Source organism: Podarcis filfolensis (genome assembly GCF_964270895.1).
Source record: "Podarcis filfolensis genome assembly, chromosome: 2".
Classification (NCBI taxonomy): domain Eukaryota; kingdom Metazoa; phylum Chordata; class Lepidosauria; order Squamata; family Lacertidae; genus Podarcis; species Podarcis filfolensis.
In genome coordinates this window covers 5,570,436-5,592,288 of record NC_139605.1, presented here as the reverse complement: position 1 = coordinate 5,592,288, position 21,853 = coordinate 5,570,436, and the positions used below count along the sequence as shown (strand labels likewise).

The 21,853-nt window shown below is 47.3% G+C and overlaps 2 protein-coding genes across 4 annotated transcripts in view; both read right to left on the bottom strand.

Annotated features, from left to right (window-relative positions):
- Positions 1–21,853, bottom strand: part of LOC310756634 (uncharacterized protein) — an 820,367-nt gene that overhangs the window by 318,606 nt on the left and 479,908 nt on the right. The window lies entirely within an intron of this gene.
- LOC310758165 (uncharacterized protein) overlaps positions 1–21,853 on the bottom strand; it is a 228,098-nt gene that overhangs the window by 144,154 nt on the left and 62,091 nt on the right. Inside the window, exon 11 of the mRNA XM_083604095.1 lies at positions 13,975–14,262. Within this exon, the coding sequence (XP_083460221.1) occupies positions 13,975–14,262 (288 nt within the window). The remainder of the gene's footprint in view (positions 1–13,974; positions 14,263–21,853) is intronic.

Sequence of the window (21,853 nt, the reverse complement as noted above, 5' to 3'; positions counted from 1 at the left end):
TCTCTGCCCCGCCTGCGGAACCAGGGATTGGGCGAGGGGAAAATATTCCGCCAATCGGAAATCGGCAGGCAGATGGCGGCATCGGTCGCCGGGCAGAATTCGAGGCACAAGTGGCGAGCGAGGCTGAAGAGGGAACGAGGAAGTTCTTGCAGCTCCTCGCTGGGAATCGCCGCCTCCCTCCCTCCCTCCCTCCCCCCCCCGGCAGCTGTTTCTGTCCTGCCCTGCAGGGAGGGCGGAGGGCGGAGGGGGGTTGCCAGGGGAGGGGGAGGGGGGGTCCAAGAGAACATCTTCCTTGGAGAGGCGCAAGAAGATGAAGCCTTGGCTCAGTGGAAGAGAAGCTGCTTGGGAGACCCCAGGTTCAGTCTCCGCATCTCCGGGGGGGTCTGGGATGCCCCCCTCTCTGAAACTGGGGAGAGGGGCTGCGAGATCCCCAGGGAGATGCACTCCAGGGCTGAGTCTGTAAAGCTGTCAGTCAAGCCCAACATTCCCAGAGGACTAACTGCCTCTATGTGGCAGTTTGTCTGTTGGTGGGTTGCTGCTGGGAGTTTTAACTGGTAACTGCTCGGATGCAGAGAGGGAGGAAGGTCAGGTGGTACCCGGTGAGGAATATTTCATGTCACCCCTCCCCCCCCCACACATTGAATTTTTTTTTTTAAAGTTTGCCTGCAAAAATGGTTTTACGTTATTTCATATTTTCTTACAAAGCAATGTGGATTCTGGGCCTCTGGTAACAAGTAGGGGACTATGGACAGATACTTAAATCTAAGGATGAATTGTGTTTTGGCTCGTGTTATTTTATTTATATTTATTGTTTATTTATTTAATAAAATTTATTTTTAAAAACCTACAAAGTGGTTTACCAAAAAAAACCAAAAACCCACAGCAGTAAAATCAAGAAAAATTAACAACCCTACTTTAAAACATACAGAAGCTAAAATATTAAGATTAAAATTATTTCAACCCCCTAAGCATCTAGGTATGCTTGCCTAAAGAAGAATGCTTTCAGCAGGTGCCCGAAAAGAGTCTAGCAAAGGCACGTGCTGTGTTGCAATAGGCAGGGAGTTCCAAAGCGCAGGTGCCGTCACAGTAAAGAATGCACTACAGATATTATGAGGAACCTGTAGTACTGCTTGAAACTACTAAAGGGGAGGTTTTATTTATTGTGATTTCACCATGCTCTGTATTATCTGAAAAGGAAAAGATTTATTTAAAAAACAGGACTGCATAGCAGCAATCTAGTCTCATCATGATCAGTGGGACTTATTCCTGAGCCGACGGTGCATAAGATGGGCTGCAATCCTATGCACCCCTTGCATCCAACTTGTACCTAAACCTCTGCACAAGCCTGCACCAGACCCCTGAGGGTCATCTAGCCAAATCCCTGGGGCAATGCAGGAATCTCAACTAGACCATCCCTGACCAATGGCCATCTGTCTTCTATTTTCCCCCTCAGCCAGGACGCACAACAACAGAGACTGGAGGTGGGGGGAAAGATAAATTTTGACAATGGGGCAGATTTGTCAGGCATGCGCAGGAACAGCTTGAAGACTTTAATATTTAACGCTGTATTGTTTTTAATACTTGATTGGGAGCCGCCCAGAGTGGCTGGGGAAACTCAGCCAGATGGGCGGGGTATAAATAATATATTATTATTATTATTATTATTATTATTATTATTATTATTATTACTTTATACAGAGAGGAACCCCACATGGGTTTCCCCGCATGTAATGTAACAGGCAGGGAGCCAGCTCGGATAGAAAGACATTGGGGGAGAACAGGACAAAAGAGTACCAGAGTCTGCCCATTTCATCCTCTTTGGGATGGTGACGCTGCTCCACTGAAATAAAATTTCAGTCTTCACAACACAGGAAAACGGCCAAGTAAACAGCTATTTTCGTGGAGGAGGGTCAAGATATTAACTGATATGCATGAAATTTCATACATAGCTAGATAACCCCTAGTGTAGTAAGATAATACCTTTGGGTCAGGCATTTTCCCCCAAAAAATTTAAAAAAATATTAATGAACTGCCCTAGTAGGGCAGTAATTGTTCCTTATTTGTCACACAACCCCATGATGGAACCCGGGCGACCCGCCCCCCGCCGCTCCCTTCCTACGCCCTTGCTATGGATACAGTGTTCTCATGATTCACTACTATCTAGTATATAGTTTATCTGTTAAGTAACTAAAGCCTGCATTCAGGAACAACTCTGTAAACTGAATGAATCTGGAAGTAAAGTAGTTTCTGTTAATATGATTCAGATTCATGTGTGTTTTGTTTGGAGGGACAGAAGGGATTATCAACCAGGAAGGTATAAATATTGATAGGACTCAAACGAGTTAGCAATCCACTTGTCACTGCATAAACTCAAACAGGGAATCGTTTAAACTCTGCTAAATTATATAAACGCTCCCACAGAGTCAGTGCAAGAAAGCCTCCTGTGTCCTTTTTTTAAAAAAAAGCCCTTACATGTCTTAAAAGATGGCTCCCTTCTTCCTCCACTGCCAGAGGCAGTAAATGCATTAGCATCCCACTCACTGGGTGTCCCTCCCGTCCTCCTTGCGTGCTTCCTTACTGGGACATCTGGGTGGCCACTGGGAGACCGCCATGCGGGACTTGATGGGCCCCTTCTCCTGCGTCCCTCTATCTAGTGGCAGGGGGTTCCAGTGGTTAACTGTGTGCCTTGTAATAAATGCTCAGTGTTGCAACTAGGGCTGAACCTCAGGGTTGAAGTCAAAACAGAGAGAGAGAGAGAGAGAGAGAGAGAGAGAGAGAGAGAGAGAGCGTATGACCACACAGAGAAGGGAAGCAGGTGGTGGGACACTGACAAACACGTTTGATTTTAGCACAGGGTCAGGCCAGAGCCCACCAGCTGCCACAATTTCCTTTCTCCATGTGCTTTTTAAAGGGGCATTTTATATCTCCACATATCTCTGCTTCCTTCCCTCATCCTACTGGCCCCAACATGAGTTTCTCTCCCCCTGCCTGGGACCCTCTTAAGTCTGCAGGCCCTGGGTGTTGGGGTCAGGGAGGCCCCCTTTGCACAGCCAGCAAGACCCAGTGGCTGCCAAGCCTCTTCTGGAAGGCCCTGAGCCAAGGCTGGGTGCTTGGCCCAGAGAGTGCTTGGCCCACATCCCACTTCCAGAAGCCTGAACGTTGAAACATGAGCTAAGCACGGGACACACGCAGAAGCCGCTGCCTTTTCCAAGAAATCAGGAGAGAGACAAGCAGTGGCCGCTCCTTGCCCAGCTGCAAGGAAGATTTTGATTTAGGGGGGGGGCTGTGAAGTCAGAAGGTAAAGAATTATTGGGGAGTTCTCTTTTTCCCAAGCTGCATGATCTCTGTCATCCCCATTTCCCCTTGTCTGATGCCAAAATATTATTGTGAGTTTGGGGGGGGGTTAGTCTGCAGGATTCCTGAGTCCCTTCTGATTTCTGGATCCAGCCAAGGTTGAAATCTAATGGAGGGATCCATTGTTGAACTATCTTGGTGAGATGATGGCCGTAGATGTCACCTAAGCACCATCACTGGTATAACCAAAGAAGCCCCTGTGAAGGAGGAGGCTGGCTGTTTTGAGGGGGCTCTCCAGGACCCACTTTTGGGACTCAATGGGCTCAGTCACCTCAGGGACGTCTTATGCTTCACTTTTCACCTGCTCCATCTAGTTTTTCCTGGACAGGGATAGTCTGCCCACAATGATCCATGTTCTGCTCACCTCCTGACAGGATTATTGCAATATATGTTGTTTTTCCCAATACCGTAGGGAGGCTTCAGCTGCTACAAGATAAACCTGACAGGATTTTCACTGCCACAGCCCATTTAAACCAAATCTCACCAGGGCCAAAAGCCCCTCTGCCTGTTTGTCTGGTACTGAGTTCAATTCAAAGTGCTAGTCTTGTGTTAGAAAGTCCTTGGTGGCCTGAGGTGCCTTCTGCTCCCCTGGTCTCCTCTGTGGAGACTTTTCTCCCTCTCCTTTCCCTTCTTCATGGAGGTGCAGTGGGCGACAACAACTAATGGCCAGGAGGAAAATATTTTGTTCTTCACAGACTTTAAAGAAGTTTTCAGGACTTTAGACATTTCTGTATAGCTTTGTTATGTGATTTTAAACCACCCTTGAACCAATTTAGGGAGATAGTGGCATGAAGATAAAAAACAAAGCAGCCACTTGAGGCAGCCCCTTCGGGAAGGAGGAAGCAGCCATTTTCCCTCCCTTTCTGCTTCACTGCCAGCCCTCCACAAAATGGCTTCTGTCCCCAACATGCAGGCTGGGTGGGGCTGCCTCAGCCTCCCGCTTCCCTCTGTAATAAAAAAAATTAAGGTCTTATATATATAATAAATGTTCATAAATGTACCAACCAAGCACGTACATAGAGATGTGGACCACATGTCTGGAGCAGCACAGGAAGACCGCCCTGAAACCATTTTGACTCCCAAGCTGATGAAATGTTTTCTCGGCAAGGAGGGAGCGGGCGAGGGAACCTTCCCATTGTCTCAGGAATTGGGTAATCACCATCTCAAAGGAATGGCCAGACTACCAGGAAAGGCAATCAGATAAGGCATTATCAGATAACCTGGCAGACAGGAAAAACAACATTCAAATTTCTGTTGTAGACTGCCTTTTCTGTGGTGTAGGTGTGATGTTTGTGGGGGTGGACTTGGGTTACACCCCTTCTGTGGTGTATGTATGATGTATGGAGGGATGGTCTTGAGCTCCAGGGCAGGGAATTTAAAATGTCTTTACAGTAGTACCTCTGGATGTGAACGGGGTCGCCGCAGAGCGTAACCTGAAAATGCTCAACCTGAAGCATATTTAACCCAAGGTATGACTGTATAAGGGCAGGTACACCTTGGTTCTGGGTCCTCCTCTGCTCTCCTGTGTGTGAGGGGAGCACCCTGTTGCATCAGTTCAATAAAGATCAGGCTTACTAGCTCAATATTCTCTGGTTGGCCTCTGTTATTTTCTCCGACCGATGGAGAACCTACAAAGGACTCTGTAAGGGCTCTTGTGTCCCCCATAACGGAATAAGGGCAGATTTTGTTTAAAACACCTCCCTGCAGAGGAGACCTTTGGTGCAAAGGAGAGCAGCCAAGCAAGGCAGAAACCGAAAGCCACAGCAGCCCACAGATCAGGTTGCCTGACTGGGAGATTGGCAGGCAGAAATGGCGCTCAGGGGAAGACGTTTTCTCTCTAAGCACCCAGATGGCTTTGGCATTTGCCCTCTTGGCCTGGCCTGGGCCCCCTCCAGCCTTGGAAAGACCCGTCTCCCTCAGCATGCAGGACAAAACCCTGAGCCTCCACAGCTCTCTTCCTCAAGGCCAAGTGGCCCGGACTCCTGGGTCCCCTTTGGGAGGAGACTCGGCAGGAGCCAGGACTCCTGGGTCCCCTTTGGGAGGAGACTCGGCAGGAGCCAGGACTCCTGGGTCCCCTTTGGGAGGAGACTCGGCAGGAGCCAGGACTCCTGGGTCCCCTTTGGGAGGAGACTCGGCAGGAGCCAGGACTCCTGGGTCCCCTTTGGGAGGAGACTTGGCAGGAGCCAGGACTCCTGGGTCCCGTTTCTTGCAGGCAAAAGGCATCTTCCTCTCTAGCTGACTCTCCCTTCAAAAAATGAGTATTTATATCCAGGTGGCATTCATGTTCTCCTCATAATGGCCCTGAGAGGCCCAAGGTCCCTGAGGGAGCTTCATGGCTACGTGGGGATTTGAACCCAGGACTCCCAGGCTCCCATATCCCAGTCAAACCACAGCCCCACACTGGATCCTTGTAGGCTTCTCCACCTCTCAAAACCTGCAGGGATGTCTCTCCTGACATTGTTTCTGTCCCCTTCTTGGTATCGTGTGGAAACAGCAATGAGTCTTCTTGCCCCTTAAAGGCTAACAAATAGATTATGGCATAAAAACGTCCTTGGTGTGTTTCTCTGTTCCAAACTGGATTGTTTCCCAGGAGACTTTGTCCCCTTCTGCCTCCCTCAGCAACCTCTGAGTCAGGTGGGAAAGTCCCAGGGCAGTTCCCACAACAAGGCCTGTTTATTTTAAATGTTTGTTTTCATTTCTACTTATAAGAAGAATAGCTGAGGGTGCAGTAAAGTCCTTGACGAGCTACAATAATCTAAATTTTGTTTGCATGCCAACCTAGCAAAGGAATCTCAAATGACTGCATCTCAGGCTGCTTGACTGACATTTTTCACAGAAATTGAAGAACGGAGGCAGATTTTGCTGAGAAAGTCATCGTCCTTCATTAACACTGGTGTTTGTTTGTGTGTGTGTTTGTTTCCTGCCCTCACACTCTCTCTCTGCCACAAGACACCCTCCCCCATTTCTCCACAGTCCCTAGTTGTATTTCCTCGCTTTCCCCTTTTTGCAATCCTCTGCTGCCCCCTGCCGGCAGCTTTCTTCCCCAGCTGAAATGGAAATCAGGTGATTTCTAGGAAATCCTTCAAGGGACCAGTTGAAGCAAGGCACGGGTTGCAAAAAAATGGTCAAGGTTCCCACTTACGCCACAGCTTTGGAATCGGTGCAAGTGGGTGTATTCATACCTATGGTATGGAAACCCGGAAATATATAAAACTTTTACAAATCACGTAATCAAGAAAAAACCTATTTAGAGTATGGGAAAATTATAACAACTTATTAGAAAGAAAAACACCACTGTGGATATCCCCAGTAGAAGCTGCAACCAGGAAAAGAATAAATATGGATAAGCAGTGGTTAACTTACAGTGAAATTTAATCTCTTACGGAACAGGAACCAAAACTGAGAAATCTCGAGGAATCAAGAAATCTGGTTACCAATTAGCTACAGGTACATCACATTAATGAATTGTTTAAGATAGATAGGAAAAATGGCTTTGCAGAACAAAAGTCTCAGTTTACCAAAGACCTATTAGATACAATTATAAAAGTATTATCAAATATGTATAAACTGCTGTTGGAGTGGGAAACGAAAGAGGAATTTGTGAAATTTAGCAGGATTAAGTGGGCACAGGATGTGGGTCACAGTATCAATCATGAATTATGGCGAAAGTTGTGGAAAATAAATATGAATTTTATGGCAAGTTATGCGATAAAAAAAATGATGAAAATGGCCCACAGATGGTATTTAACACCCACCAGATTAGCGAAAATGTCTAAAGAAGAAAAAGGAATATGTTGGAAGTGTAATGAAATTGAGGGATCTTTTATTCACATGTGTTGGTCGTGTAAAATAATTAAGGGATATTGGGAAACGATATAAAATGAATTTTAAAAGATACCTAAAAAGACTTTCCCCAAAACACCTGAGAGTTTCCTTTTGGAGATAGTAACAACAGAGGTCCCCCAAAAACAAAAGAGTTTATTACTATGCACCACTGCCACAGTTAAAACCTTCTTGGCACAAAGGTGGAGAACAAGGATAGAACCCACTCAGGAAGAATGGCAGTGTAAAATGTTTGAATGTACTGAACTGGCTGGTCTGACGAACAGGATAAGAGAAAACAGATATAAGGAATATAAGGAGGAATGGATGTTGTTTCTTGAATATTTCAAGAACTAGTATAGAGAAAGACATAGCTTAGCAGGTTTCGTAAAATCCAGCAGTTGAAATAGATGAGAATATTTAATAGATAACAAATTGGGTAATTAAAAAGATGTGGATTACGCAGAGTAGTAGAAAAGCAAAGGAACCAGGAAAAGTGTGGCAGGAAAGTCATGTGGTATATGTATACATGCTTTATTTGGTATGAAGTTGTAAGTGGGACAAGAGAAGGAGAGAGGGGTTAAATATGCTCTCTGTTCCTGTTTTTGAAAATGCAAATAATTTTTTTAAAAAAATGATCCCCTCTCCACGGAGGCGTTTTCAAGGTGGGCACCCCACACACACACCGATGGAGGAGCTGCTCAAATGTTAACATATGTCTCAGTCTACAACCTTCTAAGATCATACAATAAAATTATAATGGTACAGGAATAATTCGGGATGCTTTGCAACCATCAGTTCAGTTCTCCATGTGTTGCCTAGACCTACTATTATCTGTGCATGTACATGTGCAAATGATTGTGCAGTGCTCCAATGTCGCCTTGATGCGCCTTCGCTGCATCAAGCAGTTGGTCCCTTACCTTTCCCGCCCCGCCCTGGCCACAGTGATCCATGTGACGGTCACCTCCAGGCTTGACTACTGTAATTCGCTCTACGCGGGGCTGCCCTTGAAGCTGACCCAGAAACTCCAGCGGGTGCAGAATGCTGCAGCGAGGCTCCTCACGGGGTCCCTGCCATGGGAGTATATTCACCCACTGATTTTCCAGCTGCACTGGCTCCCGGTGGAGTACAGGGTCAGATTAAAGGTGCTGGTTTTTGACCTTTAAAGCCTTTCACAGCCCAGGACCCTCATACCTACGGGACCGCCTCTTCCGGTATGCCCCACGGAGGACCTTAAGGTCCATAAATAGCAACACCCTAGAGGTCCCGGGCCCCAAGGAAGTTAGATTAGCCTCAACCAGAGCCAGGGCTTTTCCAGCACTGTCTCTGGCCTGGTGGAACGCTCTGTCTCATGAGACCAGGGCCCTGCGGGATTTGATTTCTTTCCACAGGGCCTATAAGACAGAGTTGTTCCACCTGGCCTTTGGCTTGGAGTCAATTTGATTCCCTCCCCCTCTTTCTTTTTTCCTTTCTCCTCCTGTGATGAGGCTGCATTTTAATGTTTCAATGTTTTAATGTTGTATTTTAATCTTGTTTTTAAGTTGTATTCGTTCAACTTGTTTTTATTATTGCTTGTTAGCTGCCCTGAGCCAGGCCTAGGCTGAGGAGGGTGGGGTATAAATAAAATTTATTATTATTAATATAATTATTAAGTGGTGTTTTCTGTGAAGTCCCATTGTACGTAGCATAACTCACCCACCAAGGCCAGCCCAATACATTTTGACACCTGAGGCTGGCCCCAAAATGGCCTCCCACTCCCCACCAGGGAAGAAGGAGTGAGGGAAGATTTCTAATCAGGGCAGAGGGAGAAAAGATACCTGTCTGTGTCTGTAAATATTCTCAGGAACTTCAAAATCTCTGGAACTCCTGTGATAAGAAGGCAAGAACCACTAAAGACAAAGGGGCTGCACCCTTATTTATTTAAGTCAAACATATATTACAAAAGTAAAAAAAAAAATTACATCCAGTGTCTTCAAAGCAAGGTGCACGAAATCCACTGGGTTAGACGAGAAGAGTCCTGTGGCCTCTGGAGGTCTCCTTCCTGGCTTCCTCCTTGGCTGTCAGCAGGATCAGTCCCTCTCCTCAGCCTCTCTACCTCCTCTCAGTTCCCTGCTTCTCCATTTCCCCCTTCAGCTGCTTCTTCCTCCCTCTCCAGCCTGTTTCTCAACTCACTGCCCCAGGGCATCATGGGAGGTCCAGGGTGGAGCCCCAGAGCTCAGCAGCTGGTTGTCCTGGACGTGGAGCTCCATGAACCAGGCTGGAGAACTGGAGCCTTGAAGGTATCGGGACAGAAAGAGGGTCTGGAGGAAACTGCCTCAGCAGCTGCCATTGCCATGGGGAGGGTCTGAATGCCCCCTGGAGCTCCTCATTCTCTGCTCTGCCTGAGGATGTTTGAAGAGAGGCCTCAACTCCAGCAGAGGTCACCTCTGAGCCACTCTGGATCTAGTCAGACAGGACAGTGAGGTTCTGGGGATGCAGGAGGTGACCCAAGAGGGCGGGTGGGGGACATCCCTCCCATCTGCAGGAGAACCAGAGCACAGCTCTTGGTCAACACAGACAAAACCCCTCCATATCCAGATGTTGTAACTGGAGATGATGCCCTCCTTGGCTTTTATGGGATCAATGGCCAACGTCTGTCCTTCATCTTCTGAGGCAAACTTGCAAGGTTTCAGATCAGAATCGGATCCAATTCTGACAGCCTCTTGTTCCTTCTCTCTTTCAGCTTCAACTCCTGAGCATCTAAGTATCCCTCCTCCCTGCCAACCATCCCTCCTTGCCAGTTTCTTCACTCCCTCACACAGAAGGTGGGTAGAAAACACCCAGCCAGAGCAGTTAGGCTGCTTTTACACATTCCATGACATTATATCCGTTTAGCCAAAGGCTGGGCGGCCCAAGAGGCAGGTAAGCAGTAACAATTTAGCCTACTTCACGCATAATACACCTAAAGATGTTGCCTTTCCTTCAATTTGGGTAGAAAGTGAGTGACATAAGATTGGGGAAGGGCTTGTGGAGGGAACCACAGCAACAAATAACCAAGAGATACCATCAAAATCACTGCAAGTGGTTGTCAATCTCCTCATCCCTTTTTTATATTATGATTTTTAAAATGTATTTCTATTAAAGATTTCTTGCTTTACAAAAATATGTGTAATGTCTCTTCTTTCAAGTTGTGTTTTGTACAGATCAGTTTCATTTGTTGTGAGACATTAGTGTCCCTCATTAATTTTAAAAGCTTTTAGTTGCATATATCTGGAGGATTTCTGATTAATACAAGCACATTTCTGCAAAGCAAAATTGGCCATAATCCATCAGAAAAGCATGATTACCCTCAAATTCAAGTTACAGCTGGAGTCAGAATTGGTGGGTGAGAGCTATGATTAAGGAACATCAGAAACAGCATTAAAGGGCAGCAGGAGCTCTGAGCCTCTGCAATTCACAGCCAAACTTGTGCAGGCTCCTTCTGGTCTCATCTCACACACCAGGCTGGTATGAAACTGCAGAAATAAAGAACAGGAGTGTTTCAAAAGCCAAGATCGTGGTGTGGGGGCCTCAGCATTACAGAGCTAGTGGGAACCCAAAGGCCGTCTAGTCCAGCCTCCCAAGGAAAGCCACCATCCCTCAGCATGTCAGATGCTAGGAGCATCACCAAAATATGCCTGCAGAGGGCAGCTCGAGCGAGTGAGCCAAGCTGCACACTTTGGGGGAATACCGGAAGGACACAAAGCAGTCCTACTGGAAGGAAAAATCCCTTCCAGAACCCCTTCCAAGATCTCTCATTCAGATCCAGCGTAGAACCCATTTGTCAGGTAGAGGAGCTCAGATGAAGAGACAGAATGAGTTACAAGAGCGATTTTCAGCTCAACGGACACTGCAGATTATGTCACTCTTGGAAACCCCAAGGGGGGTAACAGCTTTTCCCCATTTGGGGATGTTCCCCACGGAGTCTTCTGCAAGAGCCCCCCTTTGCCCCCACCTGCATTGCCACTTACCCTTGGCGGAGCTGTCGGACCCCTGGTCGCTTGCTGCAAAAGGGAGGAAACACAGGAGTCAGGATCCCAGGGAGGGAGATCCCATCCCCCCCCACCAGCCCTTCTCCTCCCTCCTTCCAACCCCATCCCAAATCAGTCTCAATATGGGGAGGGGCCTAAGAAGAGTTCAGGGACAGGCAGCCAGAGGCAAGGGGGCTCAAGGACAGCAGTGGGGGGAGAAGCAGACGCTGGAGGGCAAAGAGAGATGGGCACAGCCTGGCATGGAGGCAGCAGGGGACTAGAGCGGGGGTGGGTGTGACCTGGGCAGGAAGGCAGAAGGGGGGAGTGCAGTGGGTTCCTGACACCCACAGACTTGAGCCGATGAACCAATTCTTTAGCTTCAGGTTCCAGTAAATTAAACCACCAGAGACCCCTCTCTCCCCCCACCCTCGGCTCTTCCTCCTGCTCCTTCTTGGAGCCCCTCCCTCAGCCGACAGTCTCTCTGCAGCCTTTTCCTGGCCCTGAGGGACCCCCTGCTGTCCCCAGACAGGCTGAGCAGACAGGCTGAAGCTTCCCATCAGGGTCTTGGGCTTCAGGACTAGGCCACCACCAGGTTTAGTTTGGTCTGTTTGTAACCTGTTCCTGCTCCATATTGGGGGGAAATAGACAGAGAGAGGGGAGGAGTCACTCACTTGAAGCTGCTTTGTAGGCTGGTTTCCCTGTGAAGACAAAAGCAGAAGGTCAGAGCTGGAGGGAACCTGCAGAGGCCACTCAAATCCCATTTTGACAATTTGGCTCTCAGATGCTGAAACCTTCCCAGCAGATGCTCCTCTTGTCTCTTCCAAACACCTCCAAAGAAGGGGAGCCCAGAAGCGGAGCTTTTCAAGGAACTCATTTTACAAAGAAGTAGAAAAAATTGAGAAATTTAAATTTAAAAGATCAACCTGGGAAACCAGGCTGTGGACAAATTCCAAGAGGCTGGAAGGAAACATTATCCAGTCCCTTCATTCATTTATTTTCGGATTATTATTTGGTGATTCTCCAAATAAAAATACAAAATGAGAGCACAAAATACATAATAAAACAAAAACAAACCAGTAACTCACATTTAAAAAGCTCTAGGCCTGGTCAGAGAGAAATGTTTTTGCCTGGCGCCTAAAGATTTGTAAGGAAGGCTCCCTGCTAAGTGTGCACAGGAATGAAGACTTGGGACTGATTATAACATCGGGTGGGAAGTGAATTTCCTGAGCTGAGCACAGAGTGAGCGCAAAGCAATGACCACTATGACTTTGGGTTCATGTTCACAGGGTGTTTTATGGGGAGGGGTCTCTGTAGGGATACAAGGGGCAGTTGCCAGGAAGCTCCACCAGCACATTCCCAGTCGGAGGCCAAGACAGGAGAGGCAGCAAAGACATGCAGGGTTTACTTACTGCGAATGAAGAAGATGATGATCCCAGAGACCAGCAGGATAGCAGCCACAATGGCTCCCACAATGAGCCCCAGGTTGACTAAAAGGGGACAAGAGACATTTTTATTCGGACTGGCGGCAGCAGCTCCCCAAGGCCTCAAGCAGGAGATTTGAGTGGAGGTGCTGAGCTATGAGCCCGGGAGGATTTTATGTGTGCAAAGCAGGCCCTCCTTCTCTCTCCTCACAGGCCTCACAGGTCTTCTCTGTAGTGGCCCCGACACAAGGGAGTTTTTTTCCACCAGAGTAAAGCATTAGAGGTTTTCAAAATAACCAATTTATTTAAGGAAGACAGTTGACAGGCACACCTGTTTCATCACAGACTCAAGACTTAAAAGCAGCTCTCCTCCTGCTCAGGCGCGTCAGCCTTCTCTGTCAAGACCCTGAGAGGAAGGGATTCCCTCCCCTCTGAGACCCCCCAGAGCCCAGCATTACAGGCCTTCAGGGAAGACACAAACCCTTAGGAAGAAGCATCTTGTGTAGTGTTGCTATACGTCCGGTTTTTCCTGGATGCACCCTCTTTTTCAGACTTAAAATGTCTGTCCAGACAGATTCTTAAAATGAGGCAAAATGTCCAGGTTTTTTTGTTTGGGTGGAATCTCTGACGTCCGTAGCGCTAGTGAGTGAGCCCTGGTCCCCTCTGCCCTGCCTGGGTGAGTCTTTGGCTCAAGGGCCACTTCCATAACTCTCGCTTGCCTGCCTGTGAGAAGGAGAGGCGGGTGTGTTGGTGGGGATGTGTGTGCATGCATGTGCTCCTGCGGGGGAAGCGAAAGTTTGGCTGTTAGACATTCTGCTTGGCTTCCTGCAGGCACAGCTTTCCTGGCAGTGTGTGTGAGACAAGTGTTATTAGAAACCCTTCTTGCTCTTCCCAACGGTGTGCGGGTGTTTGGGCTGAGTGGGGATGAATATCAGTTTTTCTAGGTGGGCCTGAGTGTGAGGAGGAGCGAGTGAGAATCTTTTTCACTGTGAAGTACAGTCAGTCCGGGGCTCCCTCTTTTAAGTTCATTGCCCCTTTTTCAGTCACAGTGACTGTGAGTAGATTTGATTTTGAAGAAGTAAAATAAGTGCCACATTCTTTGACATCACAACTACTTGGGCTTAAAGGCAAGAAGGTGACGGCCAGTTTTTACCTACGACATCCAATTTGAGTTTAAGGCCTATGAGACACTTGCCAGAAAAGGCTGCATCTCTGCTGAAGTCTACAGATTCCGATTCAGTCGCTTGCCTCCAGAGACATACACAGGATCCAACTGGGGTTCCCCATCTGAGCTGTGCTGCTGCTGAAGGGAGGAGTTGGGTGGAAATCCCCCTCCCAGAGCCCACCCCTTCCCCTCCTGTCTGTCGGTCTGTCTGTCTGTCTCTCACCAGGCTCCTTCTCCCAGGCCACGTCCAGAGGCTTCTCCAGGCTGTCATGCTCCACGCGGCACCGGAAGCGCTCCCTCTCCTCAGGGTCGATCTTGACACTGAGCAAGACATAGTAGGTCCCGTCCGAGTTGGGGGCGACCAATCCTCGGAGGGTGCCCTCCTGCCAGACCTCCCCGTCCTTCACCCAGTTGGCCTCAATCTCCTTGGGGTAGAAGCCGTGGACTTGGCAAACGAGGGTCTCCAGGCCGTCATAGTCTGCCTTCCTGGTCACCTTCACCACCGGAGCCTCTGCAAAAACGGCCGCATTGGGGTTAACAGAGAGACATCCACAACAGAAGCTGGAATGGATCCTGCATTTCTAAGAGCAGAGACCCAAGGGGCAACCTCATCCTGCCTCCCAGAGTGTCAGAATCTCCTCACATCTACAGAAATTAAAAAGAACTGCAAATAAATGGGATTCCTCAACCTCCCTTGGCATCTTCCCCAGTCAGTGTCTACGGTGGAACTGTTGTTAGATGGTTTATCCTTTGTTTGCCAGAGCAGACTCCTTTGGGAGGGAGGACTGGATACAGATTAAATTCATTTATCATCCTGAAAAGCTCCAACACTATTTGTGGTTCCAAGATTGTCCCAGGGAGCTGATCCTGGTTCCTCTCTTGAGGGAGAAGAAATGCTGGACTCGCTGCTCTGTTTTCCAGGACTTTTCAGCTCCATAGTTAGTGAACAAAGCCAACAGCCCTGGGAAAGACAGAGCTCCTTTCTAGTTCTCCCGCCTGCCCTTGTTGTCACCCTTGAAAATGCTTCATTGTGGCTTTTGGAGCGAAATCCTCAACCTCAAGAAATATGCTCAGGGTCTCTGGGGTGAATTATCACCAGGCCCCATAGATGAATTTGCTCAGATCTCTCTAAGCACGGCTAATAAGTATGTGTCAGTCCGCAAAACGGGAGGGTGCTAGAATTATTTCATTTTTAATTAATGTTAATATCAGCAAAGCTAATAGAGTCAGGAAGAAAGCCAGTCAAAACACTTGATCATTTGATTGGCACCTGTGCCAGATTCCTGAAGGCAGAAGAATGGACTGTACCATTTCAAGGCACGGGGTTGCTGAAGATGAAACTTCTGAATGTTCCCCATGGGAAAAAGTAAAATTGCTCACAAATAAAAAATATAAGAAGGTAGAAGAGGGAATTCCCATACTGTTTCACTATGTGCAGGTTTTCTGCTTCTAGGCCACGAGTGACTAATCTACAGATTTAGTGAGGGGGCGGCATCCATATTTCATGGGCTCCCCCCACATTTTCTATTTTAAAAAAGGTTAATTAATTTAGTTTTAAAGACTTTCCCATTAGGTATGTAGGGGGAGACGGGGCACATTGATGCAAGGGGCACATTGATACACCAACAATATTTCAATATTGAGACACTAAAATGTGTCTATACATGTGTGAGTATGACAGTTGCGACCGCGCTGCCCACCAGTCCGCCATTGGCGTTTGACGAGAGTAGGTGTGTTTTTAGCGTGGCCAACTAAAAAATTATGTGAAATGTAAAAGTGTTCCAATGCTGTTTAGTGTTGTTTAGTTAAGATTCTAAAATACCAAAGGTAAATTATCCCACTCAGTAATCAGGATTATATATGATTTTTAAATAAGTTCAGTGGTTTTATGAATTGTTAGTTTTCTGAAAATGTCCATTGGGGCACTTTGATACACTAAGACACATTGATACGTATAAAAGTGCCCCACTAGTGTACAACAGTGCCCCAATATACAAGTTTGCATGAAATCTCTAAACTGATTTCCTACTCATGAAATTTGAAAAGAAAAAAACTGTTGTTGACTATGTGGCCAAAGTCATTTCTAAGTATAATAGGACTGATTATCAAGTGTCATATCTGAGGAAATACCCAGAATCTTGTATGTTTGTCTTCCCCATTGTAGAAGATAAGGCAAGCGTTGATTTCAAGGATGCTGTTTTGCAGTTGCCAAAACCAAATTTCTCAAAGGGCACATCTCAAACATCATCTCTTTATACTTTTTCTTTTGACTTCAGTGTATATAGAATGTTCTATAGAAGCTAAATGTTAAGGAAATGTCTTAATTTTTATAAGCATTTTGTTTATATTACTATTTTTTGACTACCTAATGTGAGTTCTTATACTTTTTAAAGTTTTTCAAAGTTTTTTTTAATTGATTTGTTTGAGGAAAGATTAATATAAGTTTTGAAGTTTTGTTAAGAAAACCTGCCATAAAGTCTATGATATGTGTGAAACACTTAGTTTTGATACGTAATTTAGATTTTAAAGTAACAAATTGTAGGGCTGAATATGATCTCTCACAATATGATTTCTCACAATAATTTTTTTCATTCTTTTTTGTAAATAATTACAATTCTCATACAATTTATGCTTTGTATCAAAGAGCTCCATTCACTGTATCAAAGTGCTCCGTAGGTAGAACAGAATGATACAAAACCCATTTTTTACTCGTCATTATATTCTCATTATCTTCTAACTTTAATGGTTCTTTTGATTGCTATTATAATACTAAATAGGTATGCCATGCATAAAGCAATTTTTTTAATCATTTGACTCATTTTGGTACATAAAATATGAGATTGAATTTTTCTTCATCAATCTGCCCCACTTTCCCCTACCCAAGTGTGAAGGCAAAAGGTTTTTCTGTGTTGTTGTTGCTGTTTAGTCATTTAGTCGTGTCCGACTCTTCGTGACCCCATGGACCAGAGCACGCCAGGCACCTCTGTCCTCCACTACCTCCCGCAGTTTGGTCAGACTCATGTTTGTGGCTTCGAGAACACTATCCAACCATCTCATCCTCTGTCGCCCCCTTCTCCTTGTGCCCTCCATCTTTCCCAGCATCAGTGTCTTCTCCAGGGAGTCTTCTCTTCTCATGAGGTGGCCAAAGTACTGGAGCCTCAGCTTCACGATCTGTCCTTCCAGTGAGCACTCAGGGCTGATTTCATTAAGAATGGATGCGTTTGATCTTCTTGCAGTCCATGGGACTCTCAAGAGTCTTCTCCAGCACCATAATTCAAAAACATCAATTCTTCGGCGATCAGCCTTCTTTATGGTCCAGCTCTCACTTCCATACATCACTACTGGGAAAACCATGGCTTTAACTTGCTGGAGAGGCTCAGAACTTACAGGGTTAAGAGTTCTGAGTGATGACGCCTCACATTCTGAGGGCGGGCTTAAAACACTGAAGGGAGTGGTTTACTGTGTTCTTTCAGTGTGCGTGTTAGCTCCGTGGAGAAAGGAGCAACATGGGCGAACTCTCGCCAGGAGATTTATAGATGTTGTGTTTTGCTAAGGAATAAAGACTTTAAGATAAGGAGACTGCTGTGTTTCAGCCTGAGTTATTGCCTTCACACGAAGAACGTTCCTGCTTCTGCTTCCGCTGTGTTTTACATGCTCTGCTGAGTCAAAGGTCCCAGGGGGGAAGACCAGAGCTGCGCAAGAGAAGTGTGCCGGACCCCTGGACGTCATTGACCCCCAACAGGTTATGGAGATCAGCAATAAAGATAAGCAACGTTCGTGCGTGTGAGAGGCCAGCAGCCAAAGGCCAGCTAAGGAGTAGCTGGAGCCAGCCAGGAGTTTGCTGGGAGGAGCTGGGATCTGCCGGACCGGGAGGCACTACCGTTACTTGTAAGTAGGCTGGGCCCCGGGGGAGAGATGGCAGACAGCCAGAAGTTGTCAATCCCTGTTGATAAGGTGGACGGGAGCAAGCCCTGGGCCGGGAGAAGGCAGGCACTGAAGAAGACAGTGGGAGCCAGGCCAGAGGGGGCTGAGAATTGCTCTAAGGAAGCACCATGCCCAGGAGGGGCTGAGGGACGCCCACGAAGCCCAGAGGGGGCTGGAGGCCCAGGAGGGGCTGAGGGACGCCCAGAAGGCCCAGAGGGGGCTGGGACTGTGTTGGAGGGCTGCCGGAATGCCCCTACACGTGAGCTGCATGCTGAAGAGCAGCTGAGAGAAGAGAAGAGCTTTGCACCAGAGAATGGGGTTGCAGGCCATTCCAAGGGTCTTGAGAGTGCCCAGGCTGTTTGGCAGGAGCTGGAGGGGGTTTGCAGAGAAACCACAGCAGAAGCCAAAGGCCATTTTCCCAACGGCAGAAAAGCCTCAAGGAGGAGTGCTGCTGGAAAGGTTGGGGGGGCAGAGAAGACCAAAGGCAAGTTTGCAAAGTTTTCCACTAGGCGATGTTTTGTTTGTGCTTCGGCTGACCATCTGTGTCGCAACTGCCCACAGAGAGCAAGGGAGCCAGGGCAGGATGTTTCCAAGGTCACTTCCCATGGGAACCAGCCGGGTTTCCATGGCAACAGAGGGAGCAGGCATGGGAAGGCTTATCAGCTGACTGCTTCGATGGCTGTTTTGGAGAACACCTGCAGCGAACGCCCCAAGGTCGGGGGCAGCAGGAAGTCGGTTGCTAAGGCAACAAAGAAGGACAACTCCGGAGGGGGGAGAGTCCTACGTTGGGTTGTTGACTCGGCTGCGAATGCCCATCTGGTCACAGCGCCACCTGATGGACAAATGTGGAACTGCAAGGCTGTTTCAACTGAGAAAACAGTTAAATTTGCTACAGGTTCACAGGGACGTATAACCCATGTTGGTAACATGTTTATCTCTTTCTTACAGGCTGAATTAAAGGTTTATGTTCTCCCTGAGATAAAACATTGCCTGCTATCTGTACCGTGCCTTTTACAGGAGGGATATTCTGTGAGTTTTGAAAAAAATGTTTGCACCATTTCCAGAGGGGGGAAGCAACTGGTACGTGTTGAGAAAAATCAGAACAACCTCTTTGTTCTGGAATCACCTCTGGAGGGTGAGGGGAATACTGGGAAAGCCACTGATCACACTCATGTGTCGTGTGCTTGCGTGTGGCACAAGAGGATGTCACATGGGTCCTGTGAGGACGTTCAGATGTTATCAGAGTGCACCAAAGGTTGCAAGGTAAAAGAATGTGGTAAACCTTTGAATTGCAAGGCTTGCAGAAAAGCCAGAAACAAGGGATTTAATCATCCCAGGGTGGAGAGAGTAACCACAAAGCCTTTTGAGCTTGTGCACGCAGACCTGTTTGGGCCTATGCCTCAGCCAAGTCTGGGCAAAGCCAGGCACCTGCTGATTTTGATCGATGATTTTTCTAGGAACTCCTGGGCTTTTTCTCTGACAATGCAGGAGGAAGCAGCGCAACTGATCAAAGATTGGGTTGCTGAGGTGGAACTGAGGTTCTCCACCAAGGTGCAAGGTGTCCAGTTTGACCGAGGTTCAGAGGTCACTGGGTCTGCTCTAAAGGGTTTCTTTCGCCAGAGGGGGATACGTCACAAGGTGACTTCTTCTCAGGAGAATGGCGTGGCAGAGCTGAGGAGTAAAGCTCTGGTTCGAGCATCCGAGATTCTACTGGATGACTCTGGTTTGCCTCAAAGTTTCTGGGGGGAGGCGGTAAAAACGGCCAATTTCACGATGAACAGGTGCTACAATGCAGAGGTAGGTGACACCCCGTATTTCCTGCTTCATCGGCAGAAGCCGCTTGTGCATTTCTTTCGCACTTTTGGTAGCAGAGCCATGGTGCCTGTACCAAAGTTTCTGCAGCAGGAGGGTGGCCCAAGGTACCAGGAAATGATCTTCTGTGGATATGAGCCTGCGACAAAAGGGTGGAGATTCGCATATCCAGAAGGTGATCAGACCAAGCTTCTGGTCAGTAAACAGGCTGAGTTCTTTGAGCAGGATGGTTGGGCAAGGCGCAAAGCGCGCTCTGACGTTCACTCAGATTGTCTGTCTGACTCTGAGGAGGAGGAAGAGCCAGAGCCTGAACCTGCTGGTGGAGACCAGGTCCCTGAACAGAGTAGGGCGTCTCCACAGGTTGTTAAGGGAGTGTCTAAGAGTGAGCCCTCATCTCCTGTGCGCATAATGGAGAAAGCTCACAGACGTGTCAAGTCAGAGGGGGAGTCTTCTGATGAGGAAGATGCACACGCTGGCCCCAGTGGGTCAAAAGGAGCACCCCAGTTTGTGCCCAGGCGGTCATCGCGGGCTACAAAGGGAATTCCACCTGAGAGGTTTCAGGTCACAAATGCGTGGGTTGGTTTCGCACAGTGCGAACCTGAGGTTTGTGAGGTTCAACAGATGCCTAACAACGATGCCAGGAAGGGGCGGAAGGCAATGGGGAAGGTGTTGAACACTCAGAGGTCCTCTCAGAACGTGATTCGAGAGGGGGTGTTAGGAGAGGCTCAGAACTTACAGGGTTAAGAGTTCTGAGTGATGACGCCTCACATTCTGAGGGCAGGCTTAAAACACTGAAGGGAGTGGTTTACTGTGTTCTTTCAGTGTGCGTGTTAGCTCCGTGGAGAAAGGAGCAACATGGGCGAACTCTCGCCAGGAGATTTATAGATGTTGTGTTTTGCTAAGGAATAAAGACTTTAAGATAAGGAGACTGCTGCGTTTCAGCCTGAGTTATTGCCTTCACACGAAGAACGTTCCTGCTTCTGCTTCCGCTGTGTTTTACATGCTCTGCTGAGTCAAAGGTCCCAGGGGGGAAGACCAGAGCTGCGCAAGAGAAGTGTGCCGGACCCCTGGACGTCATTGACCCCCAACATAACTATACGGACCTTTGTTGGCAAGGTGACGTCTCTACTTCTCAAGATGCTGTCTAGGCCTGTCATTGCCCTTCTCCCAAGAAGCAGGCGTCTTTTAATTTCGTGGCTGCTGTCACCATCTGCAGTGATCATGGAGCCCAAGAAAGTAAAATCTCTCACTGCCTCCATTTCTTCCCCTTCTATTTGCCAGGAGGTGATGGGACCAGTGGCCATGATCTTCGTTTTTTTGATGTTGAGCCTCAGACCATATTTTGCGCTCTCCTCTTTCACCCTCATTAAAAGGTTCTTTAATTCCTCCTCACTTTCTGCCATCAAGGTTGTGTCATCTGCATATCTGAGGTTGTTGATATTTCTTCCGGCAATCTTAATTCCAGTTTGGGATTCATCCAGCCCAGCCTTTCGCATGATGTATTCTGCGTATAAATTAAATAAGCAGGGAGACAAAATACAGCCTTGTCGTACGCCTTTCCCAATTTTGAACCAATCAGTTGTTCCATATCCAGTTCTAACTGTAGCTTCTTGTCCCACATAGAGATTTCTCAGGAGACAGATGAGGTGATCAGGCACTCCCATTTCTTTAAGAACTTGCCATAGTTTGCTGTGGTCGACACAGTCAAAGGCTTTTGCATAGTCGATGAAGCAGAAGTAGATGTCTTTCTGGAACTCTCTAGCTTTCTCCATAATCCAGCGCATGTTTGCAATTTGGTCTCTGGTTCCTCTGCCTCTTCTAAATCCAGCTTGCACTTCTGGGAGTTCTCGATCCACATACTCTTTGAGCCTTCCTTGTAGAATTTTAAGCATAACCTTGCTAGCGTGTGAAATGAGTGCAATTGTGCGGTAGTTGGAGCATTCTTTGGCACTGCCCTTCTTTGGGATTGGGATGTAGACTGATCTTCTCCAATCTTCTGGCCACTGCTGAGTTTTCCAAATTTGCTGGCATATTGAGTGTAGCACCTTAACAGCATCATCTTTTAAAATTTTAAATAGTTCAGCTGGAATACCATCACTTCCACTGGCCTTGTTATTTGCAGTGCTTTCTAAGGCCCATTTGACTTCACTTTCCAGGATGTCTGGCTCAAGGTCAGCAACCACACTACCTTTGGTGTACGAGACATCCATATCTTTCTGGTATAATTCCTCTGTGTATTCTTGCCACCTCTTCTTGATGTCTTCTGCTTCTGTTAGGTCCTTACCACTTTTGTCCTTTATTATGGTAATCTTTGTACGAAATGTTCCTTTCATATCTCCAATTTTCTTGAACAGATCTCTGGTTCT